The sequence below is a fragment of the Nesoenas mayeri genome (assembly GCF_963082525.1).
Source record: "Nesoenas mayeri genome assembly, chromosome: 24".
Lineage (NCBI taxonomy): Eukaryota > Metazoa > Chordata > Aves > Columbiformes > Columbidae > Nesoenas > Nesoenas mayeri.
In genome coordinates, this window is record NC_137546.1 from 4,931,167 (window position 1) to 4,943,737 (window position 12,571).

The 12,571-nt window shown below is 51.1% G+C and overlaps 3 protein-coding genes across 3 annotated transcripts; all 3 read left to right on the forward strand.

The window, feature by feature from the left end:
- Nucleotides 1–381: 381 nt before the first annotated feature.
- On the forward strand, nt 382–2,354 carry LOC308049303 (phospholipase A2, membrane associated-like; the record flags this gene model as incomplete). Its single annotated transcript, XM_080358860.1, has 4 exons — nt 382–418; nt 1,220–1,364; nt 1,606–1,712; nt 2,209–2,354. 4 exons carry the CDS (start codon nt 382–384, stop codon nt 2,352–2,354), a joined length of 435 nt encoding a protein of 144 aa, XP_080214986.1.
- A 2,162-nt stretch (nt 2,355–4,516) lies between these two features.
- Nucleotides 4,517–5,033, forward strand: LOC308049236 (basic phospholipase A2 Cvv-N6-like; the record flags this gene model as incomplete). Its single annotated transcript, XM_080358776.1, has 3 exons — nt 4,517–4,620; nt 4,726–4,832; nt 4,909–5,033. The coding sequence occupies 3 exons, from the start codon at nt 4,517–4,519 to the stop codon at nt 5,031–5,033; spliced, it is 336 nt and encodes a 111-aa protein (XP_080214902.1).
- An 849-nt stretch (nt 5,034–5,882) lies between these two features.
- Nucleotides 5,883–7,037, forward strand: LOC308049333 (phospholipase A2 crotoxin basic chain-like; the record flags this gene model as incomplete). Its single annotated transcript, XM_080358911.1, has 4 exons — nt 5,883–5,922; nt 6,092–6,227; nt 6,679–6,785; nt 6,913–7,037. 4 exons carry the CDS (start codon nt 5,883–5,885, stop codon nt 7,035–7,037), a joined length of 408 nt encoding a protein of 135 aa, XP_080215037.1.
- Between the last annotated feature and the right edge of the window lie 5,534 nt (nt 7,038–12,571).

The window sequence follows — 12,571 nt, forward strand, 5'->3', positions numbered from 1 at the left end:
CCCGGCGCAGATAGAGGAGGGGGTGGATCTCGCCACTGATATAAAGCCACCGCACTACGCCGGCAGTTTTGGAGCAGCCGAGTCCAGGCAGGGTAAGGAGAGGGAAGATTTTATTGCCCTGTTGTTTTATCAAACAGCTGCGGGGGTGGGTGGGGGAGGACGGAGCTTCTCCATCGGCAGGACAAGCGCTGGGTCCCTGTACACATCCCTGCCACGCGCCGCATCCCAAAACCAAATGCATGCATGGTGATACCTTCGCAGCGCTGCGTATCCTTGGTGACACCAATGTCACCTTGCGGGTGCGGGGACAGAGTCTGCCGTGCCCCCGGGTGCTGCTCATCACCCACCGCTGATGTTTCCTCCTCCAGGACCAGCCCAAGGATGAAGAATCTCCTCTTTGCCGTGCTCTTGGCTTGTGGTAAGTGCCCCAGTTTCACCAGGCCAGGCTGAGATCTTTTCTGCATGCCAAAAAAACCATACAAACCCAGAGCCTTTGTGCACGATTCAGGTTTTTGTTTAAATTTTGCAGTTTCTGATGCTCTGTGTAGCGCTGCTCTAGTCCAGGAGGTCGTCATGATCAATAGTTATTCATTAGTTCAGGCTAGACATGAGGAAGAGATTTTTGGCCCTGAAGGTGGTGAGAGCCTGGCCCAGGTTGGCCAGAGAGGTGGTGGATGAACCATCCCTGGAGACATCCCAGGCCAGGCTGGACGGGGCTCTGAGCAACCTGAGCTGGTGCAGATGTCCCTGCTCATGGCAGGAATGGAACTAGATGAGCTGGGAAGGTCCCTTCAACACAAACCATTCTATGATTCTATGATTCTATTTTAAGAGGCCCTGGAGCCTGTTGTCACCTGTTTTCCTGCCTGTGCCGAGCCCAGGGCTGATCCTGGCAACGCGGCATTGCCGGTTGCGGGATGCACAAGCGGCACAGCCTGTTCAGAAAGCAACGATGTCTCCTGCCGGAGCAAATCAGGCAGCTGCAGGAACCAGACATAATCCCGATGAAGTTTTTCAGGGCTTCTCATGGTTCACATGCCTGAAAATGCATATTTCCAGCAACGCAAGGTTTATTTAATTCCTCTGCTTGCTGCAAGGTTGGTCGCTCGATGATCTTAAAGGTCTTTTCCAACCAAAAGTGACTCTATCATTCTATGGCGATGCTGCCCACCTCCTCACACTGCTCGGGCACCATTTCCGTCCCTCTGTCCCTCCACAGGGCTGGCACTGGCTTGCGGCAGCGTTTTGGAGCTGGAGCAGATGATCCAGGCAACGACGGGGAGAAGTGCCCTGCTCACCTACAGCTGGTACGGGTGTTTCTGCGGCATCGGGGGCAGAGGGACCCCGGTGGACCCCACCGACCTGTAAGTACCTGGAAAAGCATCACCACGCACCGCCCCAGCATGCGGGGGTCCCTAGAAAGCTCCCCATGGCATATCTGTGCACTGAGAGGGGGTTTTGCACCATTCCCCAGTCACATCTTGCTGCTGCCTTGTCCTCCTCTCCTCCTGCTCACCTTAAATTTGAAGCTGGACCTTCCTTTACCTTCCAAGCATGGTGAGGGGAGGCTGGGAGGCAGCAGTTTCAGACATTCCCCCCGCTCAGGTGCTGCCATGCCCACGACTGCTGCTATAGGAAGCTGCGAGAGGGCACGTGCAGCCCCCTAATAACCCCCTACCACTTCAACATCACCGATGGGGACATTGTCTGCGGTGAGTACCACTGAGCAAGGGTCCCACAGACCCCATGGGGATGAAAACAGCCTGATGCCTGTTGGGTGCATAAGGGGGGACACAGCGTATGATAAGTAAATGGGTATTGCACTTTGATTGGAAAAGACCCTCAAGATCATCAAGTCCCACCATTCCCACAGCCCTGGCGCTACCCCATGTCCTGAGAACCTCATGTCCGTCTGTCCAACCCTCCAGGGATGGTGACTCCAGCACTGCCCTGGGCAGCCTGTTCCAATGCCCCACAGCCCTTTGGGGAAGAAACTGGTCGCAAGATCCAACCTCAACCTCCTCTGGTGCAACTCGAGGCCGTTTCCTCTCATCCTATCACTTATTATCACTCCAGGATTGAGCACCAGGGCGTGTTTCTTGATGTCCTTCCCCCAGGCAGCTCCAGGGATAAGGGGTGCTCCAAGGGGACCCCAACACCAATGCCAGATGGGAAAGCCATGGCAAAGCTCTGTGTTTTCCCCTGCAGGTACCGAGCAGAACTGGTGCAAGAGAGAGACCTGCCTGTGTGACAGGGTGGTGGCTTCATGCTTCGCCAGCGCTTTGCCATCCTACAATAATTCCTACCGCTTCTATTTCAAGCTGAAATGCCGAGGAAGCTCACTCCAGTGCTGAGGAGAAGAAATCTGCACCCGTTTGCAGGTTTTGACTGGCTTTTCCCCATCGCTATGGCAAGAAAAGCCTAATGTGGGGACTGAGCAGAGCCGGAGCCAACAAGGCTCCCAGCAAGGTGATGCTCAGGGTGAGGAAGGGCACGCACACACTAGGGATGGAGATCCCCCAGTTCCTAGACAGACACATCACCTCCCTTATTTTTATCTGTTCCTCTTCTCTTTCCTCTCCTGATTTCATTTCCCAGCAAAGATAATTAAATAAAAGTTATTTGAAATGACTCTCTGTGGTGCTTTTCTGTACCAGCCACCGAGACTGAGGCACTGCAACAGCGGCGCTGCCGAGTTTGGGGAACACTTTTGTATCTCACACCAGCTGCCTGACACCCCAATATTTTCAAAATCCTGCCAGAAGCCCAAAAAAGCTGAAGATCTGACAGCAGCTTTAATTCACAGCCAGTTATTTACTTTTTCCCTGGCCAGCTTTATCCCACCATGGAGCGACAGTGCTGCTGCCAGGTTGTTCACTATGGGGGAGCATCAAGAAATGGGGACAAGTAAATTCCACCGCGTAAAACTCCCCAGGGTTTGTTAACAAAATTATTGCCCAGGAATGAGTCCTGATGGCAGTCGAGTTTTTTGGCTTCTCCCAACACTCCTTTCCCCTTTCTGAGCTAAAACACAGCGGTGCATTCAGGCGCAGATGAGATACACCCAAAAAGCGTTTTTTGCGTGAAAAATGAAGGTGGAAGAATGTGGGAAATGATTTGAGACTCTCCTCTGACGCATTAAATTGGTGGGTAAAATTAAGGCTAAAGAATAGTTATCTGTCTACAGAGGAGGGACGTTTTCAAGACCTCGTTCATCCCAAGGTGGATGCTAATTTAGGAGGGCAGTTAAGCTGGTGACTAAATGGTTTCTCATCTAAGGGCTGAGCTCTGCATAGGGGCTGCAATGAGAAAGTAGAAAAATCGTGCAGAGAGGCGTCACATTCATCACAAAACATCCATTTTAGTTCAATCTCCTCTCACGGTAGGTGAGTATTTAATCATCCCATAACTGTGTAACCCTGTGTTTCTGGGAACTGCACATTTAGGGATGCTTTTATTGTTATCTGTATATTTTTTCCCCCCAAAACTGATAACTTGCTCTGAATCACCTTTGCAGCGTGTCGGAAGGACACTTCCCAAATTGTGCAACCCCTCAAAAACCCCAAACCCAACTTGATCGCAGCTGCCGGGGTGCAAAAGCTGAATCAGGGTGATTATTTCCCCCCAATATTGCATTGTGGTGCTGGGGAGGGCAGAGAAAAAAGCCCTGGGGCAGAGCAAATTGGGTTCCTCCCCAGGCTGGAAATGATGCTGCTTTGCCAGCTCATCCCTCCCAGTACCAGCCCCCATGTGTGGGGTACAGAGCTGGGAATTCGGGGGATTTCTTGCATTATTGTAAAGGGGAAGGACGGCACCTTCTCCTTTGCAGAAAAGCCCAGTCAGCAAGATGTGGGTGAGACGAGCATCCGAGCAAACCCGATATAAAGGCGGCCGTGCCCGCTGCAGGGCACTGCGGTGGCTTTTGTGAGGTACGTGGGGCTGGAGGAACAATTTTCCTCTCTTTCCTCCTTTAACCAAAGATTAAAAAGCCAGAGCGCAAGCAGGGAGCAAGGTCTGTGCCAGGAAAGCCACAGCAAGGGAGAACTTATTGAAGATGCCAAAACGATGGTGATGGGCTCATCCTTGTCCCCTCGATCTCTGTCCCCAGATGGGAGGGGAAGTAAGAAGGAAAGTGGTTGATGTAATGGGGAAATTACACAAGTTTGGTTTCCTCTCCCAGGGCCATCAAGAAGATGAACTCTCTCCTCGCCTGCGCTGTGCTGTTCGCTTGGGGTAAGTGTCCTTGCTCACACCAGTCCACGGAAATTAGGACCAAACTGGTGATTTCTTAATATTTCCTTACGACCATCTCTCCAAAACACACATCAACTCTCCTGCACTGAGCCAGGGATGTGATTCCTCTCTGTTGCATCTACTCGTTTTTAAGACATCACCGGCTTGGTACCAATCTGGGGGATGCAGGGATGCTGCTGGGGGGTGGGTGTCAGCATGAGCCCCACTGATGTCCCCACCAGGCTTGTCCCCATCTCACGGGAGCCTCTGGGACCTGCACAACATGATCACGAAGGTGACGGGGAAAAACGCTTTGCTGCATTACTCCTCCTACGGCTGCTACTGCGGCATCGGGGGCAAAGGGAAGCCCAAGGATGCAACAGACAGGTAAATGCCCATTAAAAAAATCTCCCTGCTCAAACACATCCTTACATGGCTTCAAATTTGGGGGTAAAAGCACCCCAAGCCCCAAAGCCTCAAGCTCCCGCGCAGATGCTGCCAACTGCACGATACCTGCTACGACAACCTCCAGGGCTACGGCTGCAATGCCAAGACGCAAGGATACAGCTACGGCTGGCACAGCGGCAGCCCCTCCTGCGGTGAGTAAAACCCTGGAAAAGGGGTGTCACCCCTTCTGAAAGCTGGGGTGACCCTTGGCTCCCCCTCTTCTTGCAGGGGGTGGCTCCTGGTGTGCCCAGCTCTCCTGTGAGTGTGACCGCAGCCTGGCTCTCTGCCTGAAGCGGAGCAGCGGGAGCTACAGAAAACGTTATCGCTTCTACCTCAAATTCCAATGCCGGTGATGGGAGCCGGGATGTGGGGCCGGAGCACACGCACGGGTTCTGCATCGGCATCGCCCCACGTCCCTGCCTGCACGGACCATGTTAGCGCTGTGAATTTAATCAACGCGAAAATAAACAACGTGTTTAAACCAGCCCGGTCCTCTGTGAGCTGCTGCTGGGCAGGGAGAGAAATCCCTGTAAAAACATCATCCTCCCCAAACTTTGCAAAAAACTGCGTCACTCCGGGCTGCAGCCCACGGGGTTTTGACCGGCGAGGGAAGGGGCGTAGCACAAAGTGGTTTTTTGGGACAGGCGAGTCATTTCAGAGCTTCCAGTTCAGAGCCCGCGGGCTGGACACGGAGGAGCGGAGCCGGAGCGATTCCCCGGTGAGCGACTGCCACCCTCACCCCGCTGCTGCCGTGGGGCGGCTGCATTTCTGCGCCGAAACTAAAATGCAGCAGGGGGATACTGGGGGTAGGCAGCAGGCGGGCTGCTTGCTGCTGTTTGCCACAAAACGTCATTGCTTTCAGGGAAAAACTGGGCTGGGAAGTTGCAGCCCCAGGGATATAGTGGAATTGCTGCTGCAAAGTGATGCTCTGTGCACCCGAAGTGGTGGGATGGGAGGTGGGAGATGATGTTCGGGGGGTGGGAGACGCTTGGGGGGTGGGACAGCTTCAGAATGCATTTGCTTTTGGCCAAGAGGCAGCAAGACAGATAGAAGGGAGCATGGCTGCCTCCCTCTCTCCAAATTTTGGGGGGATTTGACCTGAATTTCAAAGGGACAATGTTTGTGAGACAGCGCCTGTCAACAGGACATGCTGTCTGACTGATCCCACCCTCTGTTTCTCCTCCCAGAGGGGCAAAAGGAAGATGAAGGTCTTGCTGATGCTGGCGGTGCTGTTTGCCTGCAGTAAGTGCAGCCCCACACTGACGCGGGGACCATCCCCAAACCCCCCTGCACTTCATGGGGAGACTCCCAGCAAAGCCCTTCCCTCCCATGGGCCTCATTTCTGCACATAACTTGAAAAAAAAACCAAACAAAAAAAAGGAAAAATAATCACATTTTGTGGTCACTCCAGGTGTGTTCACAGCTCGTGGGAAGCACCCACGCGCATTCGCGCCAGGACTTGAGGGGAGCACCGTTGGAAATCTGAGCGCCCACGGCTGCTACTCGGGATGGGGCAGCGGTGGCACATCAAGGGCTTCAATGGACCGGTATGGGCAACGCTGCTTGGAATGGCTAACACTAGCCCTGGGGTAACCCTGGACTGTGTGAGCAACCCCAGCAGTATCCTCCAAAGCTTTGCAAAACACAGAGCCAGCAATGGGCAGTAACAAGAACAGAATAAGTTTTAGTGAAGGGGGGATGGTGTTCATCCCGAATTCCAGCCCTGTAGTTGGTAGGGTTGTGCCAGTGACAGCCAGCTGAAGTCAACGGGGTGGCAGCAGAGAGAGGGTGGGGACAAGGACAAGGGCGCTGGGCAGGGGCTGTGTGGAGAAGCAGAGAAGTTTGTTGTGGGAACGGGCTGGAAAAGAGCAGCTCCAGAGTGGTTTACAGCAGGAGGAGGATGCAAACGCCGCTGGCTCTCGCAGAGCCTGTTTCAGGAAAGCTGTAAGCAGCCACCACTGTGTTTCGGGTAAGGCGAGGCTTTTCTTCTTCTCTCAGGTGCTGCCGGCTCCGCGCCTGCTGCTATGCCAGGCTGGCGGCACGGCGATGCCGCCCGGGACCCATCCAGCCCGCCGCGACATCCCGCGCAGGAATCCCCACCTGCAGTGAGTCTCCATAGCCGCGGCTCCAAAACCTCCTTCCAAACCATCTCCTTCCTTTGCAGTGCCCTTTTATTCGGTGCAGCACCCCAGGGATCTTCCCAAAAAGGTCTCAGACACATTTTCTCTGCAGGGTCGGGGACGTGGTGCCAGCGAGGTGCCTGCAGATGCGAGCGGGCCGCCTGGCTCTGCCGCATGCGGAGCCGGGCGCTGGCCCGGCGTCCCAGCAAGTGCCGGGGACGAGCCGGGAGATGTTGAAGCAAAAAGGATCTTTGCAAAACCACCTCCAGGCTGATAAGCAAAGGGCCGGCGCCGGGAGCGTTTCCAAACCCTGGCGGGTCTCCTCCTTGGGGCTTTTTTGGCTTTGACACGAGGACAACGAGCCTCTGGTGAAGTTGCGTCATTATACACTGGATCTGAGGAGGGGGAGCAGCACAGATGCAATATTTCAGCGCAGAAAAACAAGGGAGGGGTGCACACCTGTGCCTTGTCCCTGCGAAGGGTGAGATGGAAACCAGCAGCAGCCTCTTCGCTGACTCGTTTCCCCTTGGCTTGAGCTCCCAGAGCAGCCTCTCAGCTCCCTCTGCTTTTTGCTTCACGCCAGATTCTCTTCTCTTGCTCCCAAATAAAACCAGAGAGTGCAAAAACATCGTGTGATGTGACTCAGCCCAGCGACCACCCCTTGCAGCCGGGGAGAAGCTAAGCTCTTAGCTAGGTCTCCCGTTGAAATATCCAGAAAAAAATGACACCTGAGAGGTGGTGCATCTCCCACCGATGGGCATTTGCAGCCCTGAACTGCCCCCTGCTCACCCCCGAGCCTTCAGGCTCCAAAAATCTCCCGATTTTCTGAGACAGAGGAATGAAAGCCGGTGCAAAGGGCTGCGGGTGGGTGCGATGCCGAGGGAGGGCCGGGCGCAGGCAAGATTTGCTGCGACGGGGTGGCCGGGAGCTCACTCTTGCCTCACATCCAGCACAGAGCAAAACAGATTTCTCACCAGAAAAGAATGTTTTGGCTTAATTCTACAAAAACCCCAAGCATGTCCCTGAGGAAAAGACAGTTTAGGCTGTGGCTGCTTCACCCCCAACCACTGCAGCGTCCCCACGGCGCAGGTTTTCTGCCCTGCAGATGAATTCAGCAGAGCTGACCCCCAAGAGCTCTCAAGGCTGCAAACCTCATACTTCAGCAATGAAATATAGAAACAGAAACAGCAAAGCAACAAAACACTATTTGCCTGAGAGCTGATGCAACTGTAATTCCCACCTTCCCTTGCCCCAAAGCTGAAGTCAACAGCACCAGGAAATATCCCTTAAATCAGAAATGCTTCCCTCTGGCTATAACCCGGGCATCGAGCCCAACCATCCTCCTCCTCCTGTGGCGTTTAGCCCTGGAGGAGATGAGGAAGGAGCGAGCAGCCCCTCGCCCAACAGCTGCTGTTTGCAAGGCATAAATCAAGGATTAAATCCTCGCTGAGATGGGAGAGATCACACATGCAAATTGCGAGGCCAGGATGAGCTGAAACACACTCTCCCTGTTTAAATTCTGTGTGAATTTTATCTATTTATTTTTTCTGCTTGGACATGTGGCTGTATGAATACGTTTATCCAGAGTTATTAGTGCTGATGTGTTGGCTCAGACACTGTACCCCCCCAGTGCATCGCAATAAATTGGGCTGCAAAAGTTGTGTTTTGCATGTAGCGAAAGAGAAACAAAATCCACATCCTCCCAGGAGGCGTTTGGCTTGAGGAGAATCTCTTATTTCTAATTTGGAGAAGGGCTACAGCAAAACTGCCACTGGTAGAGGAGTTGGGGTGGAGGGTTTTTCGCCTGGAAGCTCAGCCAGTTCAATGCAAAAAATATACCTTATTCCTCAGTGATAAAAACTGGCTGCAGACTCAGAAAATCGTGAATTACGGCAAGCGTTGGTTCAGCTGATTAACTCACTGTTGTCCTAGGGTTTATTTATATTAGCCTAGAGAGTTGATGAGGCCAATGGCACATGCCAGAATGGGGAAGATATTTTGCTGAGGCCATGACCTGGGTTCCCTTTCTTCACCATCTGATTTCCACACAAGTCGCATCCTTGTTCCCTGCCTCAGTTTCCCTCTCAGCACTGGGGGGGTTTCATCCCCTGTTTTGGTGCCTGCCCATGGTGGGGTTCCCCAAAAGCACTGGTAATCTCTGCCAGGAAAAAACTGCTAAAATGATTGTTTGCCTTCACCTGCCTAATCAGAGATTCTCTCCTATAGAGGCCAAACATTGAGGGTTTGAGGTGACCGTCCCCTCTCGGATGGGGACCCAGCAATGCTACAACAACTTCACTGCTGCTTCAGGGCGAGTGGATCAAAACAAAGCACTTCCCTGTGATCAAAGCAGATAATTATACATACATAGATAAAGGAAATTAAACGGTCCCTCCAGGGCCACACATGGTTCTTTGCCAGGTAGCTAAACACAGCTGAGGTAAGAGCACCACCCCAGACACCCCAAACTCAATGTGGGGGCTGCGTACAACAGCAGGAATGACCCAAAAGACACACCCTGACTCTCACATTCTTTGCCTTGCTCAATCCCAACAAATTTTCTTCCAGGATCTGGGATTTTGTGTGAAAGACGGAGCTGCGAGTGTGACAGGCGGGTGGCAGAATGCGTTCAAACAATAGCCAGAACCTACCACAAATCCGACACAAATTACCCCAACTTTCTGTGCAGGGGCTCAACTCCCTCCTGCTAGACACACCAAGCTCAAAACCTGACAGAAATGGTCCAAATTGGGCAGGTTTTTTGCCTTCCCAGCAGGCAGGTGGGGCACAACATGGCCCCTCTGTGCTGAAAAGGCACCTGCTGCCTTTCCCCAGAGCCCGCCAGGCTTCAAGCCAGTGTACATGAACAACCTGCTCCCCACAACTGAATAAATCATAAAAACAAGGTAATCTCTCCAAATAAAAATTAATTTTCAAAGGTAATTTGTAAAGCACATTGGGTATTGTATTCACATCTTGGGAACTGATGGTGGGAGCGGTAGGAGACAACACGGAGCTTCAACCTGATTTTCTGAAGTAAATATTTATGCACACGCCGAGTTTTGCAGCTTTTTCTTAAAAAACATATACCAGGAGTGACATTTGAGCAGCCAACCAGTGAATCTTAAGCACTTCAGAGGGAAAAAAAGGTAATAAATCAACAGAAACAGCAAGCGGCTGCTGCACCCCAACCCAGGCTCCAAACCCAGCTCCCTCAGGGAGCTCGGCCACAATACAGCCCCTTCCCGCTCCTAACGACGATTTAAGCAATTAATACTCACTAAAGCAGTGGGGGAACATGGTGGTGGTGCTCTCAGGGGGTTGGGGAGGCTGTTTCTGGCACCCCATCTCCAGCAGGTCCTCAGGCAGGTCTCCTCAGGCCAAAGCTCCTGCAGCCACCTCATCCTTCTCCACAGCTGCACCCAATCCTAATTAAGCCTAACGAGCAGGCCCAGCTGCCCCCACACCTCAGCCTCCATGGAAGAACCACTGGAAATGTTTTTTGCACACCTTCGGAGCAGGGAGTCCAAAAATAAAGGTGTTTTAAAGCGGTTTTCTTCAAGTTTCACTTCAGCGTTGAGGGCTCCTGCCTGACTCCATTCAGCACTTCCCCATGAGCAACATCCCTACTTGTTCCCCTTCCTCACGCTTCCTACAGTAAATGTGGTGTCTTTATAACTCTAAAACACTAATTTCTTCTTTTACTCGTTTTCTGGTGCCGCTCAAGGGCTTTGGGATGAGAGAGCAGAGAGGAAAATGATGAAGCTGATGCTGCCCTCTAAGGTTTGTGCTCAGCTCAACAGGAGCACAAACCATCTCCATTTTGTATAACGCTGGAGCACAGGTTGCTCTTCACAGTTTCCCTCAATTTCTGCAATTTCTGAAACTCTTGAAAGCTATCAGGTGAGTGCACACCCCACAGCCAGATCGCAGCCCCAGGAAGGGTTCAGGTTGTCCAAAATCATTAAATTAACCTGAGTTTTGCCTTTTAACCCACAGCGCACCCCATACACACAACTCCGCTCGAGCAGTTCAGCTGGCGCATCTTTGCAACCTTTATTGCACAGAACATCCAAGAAAAGGGAGTTTGGTTAACAGAAATAAGCAATCTGCAGAGAGTCCGGAGGGAGAAAGGAAAACTTTTAATGTGATTTCAGCAAAATGCAACAGAAAAGGAATCCAAGAGTACTGCAGATGTGGAGACCATGGATGATGTGACTTCTGCTGCTGTTCAAGCACTGCAGATGAGGTGAACTTGTTAAATAATCAAAAAAAAACTTGTTAAATAATCTAAAAACCAGCTCTCCAGAAGGAACAAGGTACTGCAGAAACAGTAGCACAGGCAGAAAAGCCTGGCTACACATTGTAAGGCCAAGAAATGCTTACGGACAGCAAACAGAACCTGCCTAAAGGCTGAAAACTTCCAGTTCAACTGGGCTCCTTACCTGGAAAAAGTAAATCTAGGGAAGATGATGGTGACAGATGGGATGCAGGAAAAGCAGCTTTTTATATGGCCCTGCCACGTACTTGCCTTCAAGAGGGATGTGTAGATCAGGTTCTTAGGGACATGGGTTAGTGCCAGGGTTGGGTTAACAGCTGGACTGGATGATCTTGAGGGTCTTTTCCAACCCAAATGGTTTTGTGATTTTATGACCTGCTGGTCCAGCAGCCACCAAAGCTCACCCGCAACCTTCTGCCCACTTGTGACCCTCAAAATGTGAGCGCGCAGCTCTTAAAAAACAGTAATCCTCCCCAAATACCAAGGGAATGCACAGTGCTTATTGTCCCATGACCGCATCGTTAGCTCCACCAAAGAGTAAACATGAGCTATGAATCATGTTTCTCTTTGTTTCTCGCCTCTCATCCTTCTGCAAGGAAAATCCATGACCTGTTTACAAAGTAAATTCTCTGTGTAGAAGTGAGTTTCCCTAAAGAATGTTGCATATGGATTGTCTAGAAAAAATACACATTGCAAAGGCTGGCAGAAATTTCAGCAGCTAAAGGGAAAAAAAAAAGCTAAAACAGATAAAGTTTTACCATCTTCGGATGCAAAATGGTTTTGCAGGTACATAGTTGTTATCCTGGCAAAAATAAAGAGAATCTGACGTGCGCTTTCTCCCCATGAAGCTGTGACTTACCATTCTTTCCAGTACTGTAATATTGACTGTTTGGGGAAAAAAGAATTTGAGCAAGTAACATTATTACAGGATAATGTTGCCATAAGATGGATTTTACCAAAGTAATTTGTTACCTTAAGAAGAGTACTGTGAATTCACCTACCGCTGGGACTTAGAGCAGCACTCCACACTCTGCTTCACTCGCCAGACACTCTGTCCCACCATAAAGCATAAAAGCTGCTTTGTATTAAATTTTATTTCCACCAAGCTCATCACAGAAATCAAAGTAACTTCTTCACCAGCATTAAAACCTGTTCTAAACCACCAGTACTTCAAGCACAGCTCCTTTCTTTTTATTCCTCAAATGCTCTCAATAAACAGTAGCAGAGAACATGAAGTACTAGCTCAGATCTTGGTAGTTCAGTTAAAAAAGCCATTTATATTTCTGTGCTGATTTGGAAACATCAAAGATCAATTTTTTTTCTCATTGCTCCTTACTTCCAAAAAATCTATTCTGTCTCTGCCCTGGCTGATGAGGTGTCTCCTGTTATCTGTTGCGCGTCTAAGTGCACATGTGCTTTCTTCAAGTTAGTGCTTGATACATGTCCAAAAACCTGAGTGAAGCTGAAACACTGCAAGCCATAAATCGAGGGC